General features: G+C 52.3%; 1 protein-coding gene across 1 annotated transcript in view; it reads right to left on the bottom strand.

The window, feature by feature from the left end:
• SMIM11A (small integral membrane protein 11A) overlaps window positions 1–4,781 on the bottom strand; it is a 7,925-nt gene extending 3,144 nt beyond the window's left edge. Inside the window, exons 1-2 of the mRNA XM_005427787.2 lie at window positions 4,755–4,781; window positions 640–728 (exon numbers count right to left, since the gene is read on the bottom strand). Coding sequence (XP_005427844.1) covers window positions 640–660 — 21 coding nt within the window. The 5' untranslated portion in view covers window positions 661–728; window positions 4,755–4,781. The remainder of the gene's footprint in view (window positions 1–639; window positions 729–4,754) is intronic.
• Window positions 4,782–6,036: the final 1,255 nt, after the last annotated feature.

The following is a 6,036-nucleotide window of genomic DNA, read 5'->3' on the forward strand; positions in this document are numbered from 1 at the left end:
CAGGGCCTGCCCACCCTGCCAGGGAACAATTCCTCATTGCCAAGATCCCACCCAGCCCTGCCCTCTGGCACTGGCAGCCATTCCCTGTGTGCTGTCCCTGCATGCCCTGGAAATTGTCTCTCTCCAGCTTTCCTGGGGCTCCTGCAGGCCCTGCAAGGCCACCCTGAGCTCAGGCCAAAGCTTCTCCTGTGCAGGTGAACAATGCCAGCTGTGCCAGCCTTTCCTGCCAGCAGAGCTGCTCCATCCCTCTGCTCATCCTGGAGCCTCCATGGACTTGTTCCAACAGCACCATGCAGGAGGAACCTGCTCCAACACTGTGGTGCCTGACACAACGACCCCAAAACCCCCAAAACCCCAAGAACAGTCACACTGAAATTCCCCTCCAGTAACAAGAGCAGCTGAGGGAAGAGCAGCCAGAGAAAAACCTGGGAAGAGGAAAGGCAGGAGCTGCAGGGGTGAGCAGAGCTCTGGAGAGCTCAGGTCCAACATGGGCAAGGAAGGACAAGAAGAAATCCCCTGTCCCTGAGAGGGTGGGGGTCAAACAACCCTCCCCTGGGAAAGGAACCATCAGATCCCACCCAGCACATCCCCCATGGAAAGAGCAGCAATCCCTGCTCTGGGAACCTGGCCCAGCCTCACCTTCCAGTTAAAGGCCACCATGTCAGCTGTGGGGTGCCCCAGGACTGGGGGGGTCACACTCCTGGAGGCACAGGGCAGGGCAGGAGCATCTTGGAGACACAGAAAATAAAGCAGAATTAACTCGTGGAGAAATGGGAAATAAAAAAAGCAGAATGAACTCTTGGAGAAATAGAAAATAAAGCAGAATGAACTCTTGGAGAAATGGAAAAAAAAAGCAGAATAAACTCTTGGAGAAATGGAAAATAAAGCAGAATGAATTCTTGGAGAAATGGAAAATAAAGCAGAATGAACTCTTGGAAAAACGGGAAATAAAAAAAAGCAGAATTAACTCTTGCAGAAATGGAAATAAAAAGCAGAATTAACTCTCAGAGAAATGGGGAAAAAAGCAGAATGAACTCTTGGAAAAATGGGAAATAAAAAAAGCAGAATTAACTCTTGCAGAAATGGAAAACAAAGCAGAATGAACTCTTGGAGAAATGGAAATTAAAAGCAGAATTAACTCTTGCAGAAATGGAAAATAAAAGCAGAATGAACTCTTGCAGAAATGGAAAACAAAGCAGAATGAACTCTTGGAGAAATGGAAATAAAAATCAGAATGAACTCTTGAAGAAATGGAAAATAAAGCAGAATGAACTCTTGCAGAAATGGAAAAAAAAAAGCAGAATGAACTCCTGAAGAAATAGAAATGGAAAGAGAATTAGGCAAGCTGCTAATTAGCCCACCTGCCCTGGGAGGGGCTCCTCCCCAGCAATCCCAGTGAGCCCAGGGCCCTTCTGGGGCTCAGAGCCAGGAGCAGGACAGGGCTGAGACAGCCCAGAGCAGGTGCTGGGGCTGCAATTCCACACCCGGGCAGCTGCCCCGTGGAAAACATGGAAAGCAGGGCTGCCTTTGGAAGCTGAGCTGTGTGTGCTCCCCCTGCCTGCCTCTGCTGGGACTGAGGGACACTCAGGAGCTGCCTTGGGGCTTCTTTGAGGGTTTCCAAGCCCACCTGCTCTGTTTGGAGCCTGAACATTGAATTAATCCCCAAATTTCTCAGTCCTCTGTGATTGATAAATTTAATTCTCCATACTAACAGTTTATAAATATAGAGGTTAGCAAAGCAAGCAGTCCCTGGAGCCCTGAGTGCTCACCAAGCATTCCAGAGCTGAATTCCTGGGATGAAAAGGCTGCAGCACACACAGCACTGCCCTGGGCTCTCTGCTCAGCTGCTGGAATCCAAATTAACCCCTGGAGGCCTTTCCTGCCCATGGAGCAGGGGTGGAAAAGCAGGAGGGAACACTCCAGCACCGTGAAAAGCTGGGCTGAATAAATCAGCACCACACCAGAGAGCAGCTGCTGAGCTCCCTGCAGGAATTAAATGTTCTTGCAGCTCCTGTCCTGCTCAGTTTCTGGGGAGATTCTCTAATTTCTCCAGCCAGAGCATCCTCTCCTCTCCTCTCCTTTTCCCTCTCACCCTGCTGAGACCCCTCTGGAAACATTCCCACTCCTCCAGAGTGCCCAAGACCCAGCTGTACCAAAGCCCTGGAGTGGCAGCCACCAGCAAATTCCTGTTCATCAGTCACTGTTCCTGTGCTGATCCTGTTGTGCAGCTCCTTCTCCTGCTGAGGGGATGTCAGGGTGGTTTGTGAGTCACTGCTGTTACACCCCCAAGAAAATATTTTCACTTCATGGAATCATGGAGTGGTCTGGGTTGGAAGGACCTTGGAGATCATCCCCTGCCATGGCAGGGACACCTCCCACTGTCCCCAGTGTCCAGCCTGGCCTGGGGCACTGCCAGGGATCCAGGGGCAGCCCCAGCTGCTCTGGGAATTCCACCCCAGCCCTGCCCACCTTCCCAGGAAACAACTCCTCATTCCTAAAATCCCACCCAGCCCTGTCCTCCTTCAGCTTGAGGCCATTCCCTGTGCCCTGTCCCTCCATCCCTCGCCCAAAGTCTCTTTCCACGTTTGCTGTAATCCCAGGATGTTTCCCAGAGCTGCCACCGGTGCTGCTCTGTCCCCACAGTGTCCTGTGAGGTGGGAATGTCACTGCTCCCTCCAATCCAGGCTGCATTCCCACATCCCACCAGCCTCCAGGGTCAAACACTTCTCCCCCATCTCATCTCCTGGCTTTTCCAGCCTCCATCTGATCCCAGCCCTTATGAAATCCAGTGGAAACCTCAGGATTGAAAAAAGCAGCACAGGGCAGGAAGAACAAAGTGGGAAGAGGGGAGAAAGTGGGGAAAGGGGAGGATTTTAAAGCCCAGAGCAGCTGGGGCTGCCCCAAGGCCAGGTTGGACACTGGGGCTTGGAGCAGCCTGGGATTAGTGCAAGGTGTCCCTGCCCATGGAGGCTGGATGGGCTTTGAAATCCCTTCCAATCCAAACCATGCCAGGATTTTAGCATTCCCTTCACACTTAAAAAACACCATTTATGAGCACTGAGGTCATCAGTGCAAGAGCAGAAAGCCCCAACACTGCTTTTTCAAGGCTGGGATATCTTAAATCAACAGCTGGAATGGAGTGTTTGCCTTTCCTGAGGAGATAAGGCACAGAAAGGAGCAGGGAACACATCCACAGGCAGGCATTGTTCCCTCCCCAGGGAAATGCAGGCAAAGCCAGGGCCTGGGCCCCACACAAGGGCACTGCTCCCTCCCCTCACCTGCTCCTGCGTGCAGCCACGTGAAGCTCTGCCTGGATTCCCTGAGAGATGCTCCAGAGCTGGGATAAAACAGCCCCAGGCTGGCAGGGATTCCCTGGGACTGCACTGCCAGGTCCCCTCGGCAGTTTTATGCAGCCCCCCTCACATTTCTCTTCACAGAGAAAAGCAAGGCACAGTTCTTCCCAAGAATATTTCTGGGTTTCACATTGTCTGAACCTCAGAGAAAGGGAAAAACAATTCTTATCTCATTTGCTGTGCCTGTGTTTGTGCAAAAGCAGAATGCAATATGGAGATTGTTTACTCACAGTGATGGGGTTTTGTTTCCTTGCCTGTCAGGGCCAGGTGTGTGTGTGTGTGTGAGTCAGGACTGTGGGGGGACAGTCACAGATTCTGGGCAGTGTGTGCAGGGTTTATTATTATTTTATTTCTATTTTTATATTTTAATTATTTTTATATTTAAATAATAATAATAATAAATAACAATATATACAATAAATATAAATATTTACTATAATATAATATATATATAATATATATATATATAATATAGTATAAATAAAGTAATTAATTAGCCAGGCTGGATGGGGCTGGGAGCAGCCTGGGACAGTGGGAGATGTCCCTGCCCATGGCACTGGATGGGCTTTAAGGCCCCTCCCAGCCCAAACCATGCTGGGATTTTGGGATTCTGGGCTGTGTCTGCAGCCTTGTCCCAGGGAATTCTGTCTGGTGAAGCAGATCAGGCTCCTGCAGATGGGAAAGAGGAGAAGGTCTGGGCAGATCCCACCTTCCAGCAATTCCCTGTGAACCCCAAATCCTCTGGGATCCTCTGCAGGCACAGCAGGCTCATTGCAGAGGGTTGTGTCCCTCAGGGAGGGCTGCAGCACATCCCAGAGCTTGGGATTAGCCCTGGTTCCAGCCCCAGGATCTCTGCCCAGCTCAGCCCCACAGCTGTGCCTGTGCTGGAGCAGGGAACTGAATCCCAGCCTGGAGTGCAGCTCCAGCCCTCCCCAGGAGCACAGCCCAGCCCAGGCTCTAGGGCATTGTCTGCAGAGCAGGGACAGCCCCCAGGCACCACAGAACATCCCCGAGCACCCCCAGCATCCACACCCCCTGGAGCTGTCCTGGCAGGCTGCACATCTCACCCTGCCTGCCAAGAGCTCCAGCATGCCCACAAAATGGGGCTGGAGATGTTCCTCTGGGGATTGCCGCACAACTCCAGCCACGAGGCCTTGGAAAGCTCCAAGCTACTGAGTTATCTGAGTGCACTTCAATGTGACATTTCTGAGCTAGAAAAGGGTGCCACTCACCAAGGCCAGGCTGGATGGGACTCTGAAGGTGTCCCTGCTCATGGCAGGCTTGGAATGACATAATCTTTAAGGTCCTTTCCAACTCACACCTGATTCTGATTCTGGATCAACTCAAGGTTCCAACTCAAGCAACATCAAAACAATTGAAAAACCATCAAGATCTTCATACCTGATGAAGCAGAAATTAAAATATGAGTGATTCCTCTGGCAGCTCCTCACATACTCCAAACTCTGGAAAACAGGAACAGAGCAGATGGGATGTTTCATTCACATTGGCTGGATTAAAATCAAACCAAACCCAGAAATGCCAGGGGCACATCAGACTCTTCCACCATGGCATCACAAAGATGATCCCAAAATTGGAGCCCCTCTGCTCTGGAAAGAGGCCGGAGAACTGGGATTGTCCAGCCTGGAGAAGGGACAATTCCAGGGAGACCTTAGAGCCCCTTCCAGTGCTAAAAAGGAATGAGAGGGACTTTTTATATGGGCAGAGAGTGCCAAGACAAGGGGCAATGGTTTTAAACTGCCAGAGGGCAGGGCTGGACGGGATATTGGGAATTAGGGAGGGTGGGCAGGCCCTGCACAGGGAGCCCAGAGCAGCTGGGGCTGCCCCTGGATCCCAGCCCAGCTCTGTCCTAGGCTGGAGCAGAAGGAAGGGACTGGGGAACAAGGAGGGAGGGTGGAAAGCAAGAAAAGCAGGGGGTGGAGAGCAAGGAAAGGGGATGGAGAGCAAGGAAGGGGGGCTGAAGAGAAAGGAGGGATACTGGAGAACAAGCAATGGAGGCTAGAGAGAAAGGGGAGAATAAGGAGGGGGGCTGAAGGGAAAGGAGGGGAGTGGAGAACAAGAATGGAGAGCCTGGAGAGGAAGGAAGGAGATGAAGAACCAGGAAAAGGGCTGGTGAACAAGGAGGGAAAGGCGGATATCAAATAAGGGGGCTGGAGGGCAAGGAAGGGGGGTTGAAGAGAAAGGAGGGGGTACTGGAGAACAAGGAATGGGGGCTGGAGAACAAGGAATGGGGGCTGGAGAGAAAGGGGAGAATAAGGAGGGGGAGTGAAGGGAAAGGCAGGGAGTGGAGAACAAGAATGGAGGGCCTGGAGAGGAAGGAAGGCGATGGAGAACCAAGAAAGGGGTCTGATGAACAAGGAGGGAAAGGCGGATATCAAATAAGGGGGCTGGAGAGCAAGAAGGAGGCTGGGGAACAACGGAACAAGGGGACTGAGAGCAAGGGCGGGTGGAGGGCAAAGAGAGGGGCTGAAGATGGAGGAAAGCGGGGCGAGCAACACGGAAGGGACTGGAGAGAGGGAAGGGAGAGTGGATTAGACAGGAGGGAGGTTGGAGAGAAAGGACGAGGCCTGGAGGGCAAGGAGGGGGTGGAGAAGGGCCAGGGGAAGGCCAGGCCGGGCAGGGCAGGCAGCGGGCCCGGCCCCGGAGAGCGGCCGAGGCTGCGGGG

Source organism: Geospiza fortis, unplaced genomic scaffold (genome assembly GCF_000277835.1).
Source record: "Geospiza fortis unplaced genomic scaffold, GeoFor_1.0 scaffold96, whole genome shotgun sequence".
NCBI lineage: Eukaryota > Metazoa > Chordata > Aves > Passeriformes > Thraupidae > Geospiza > Geospiza fortis.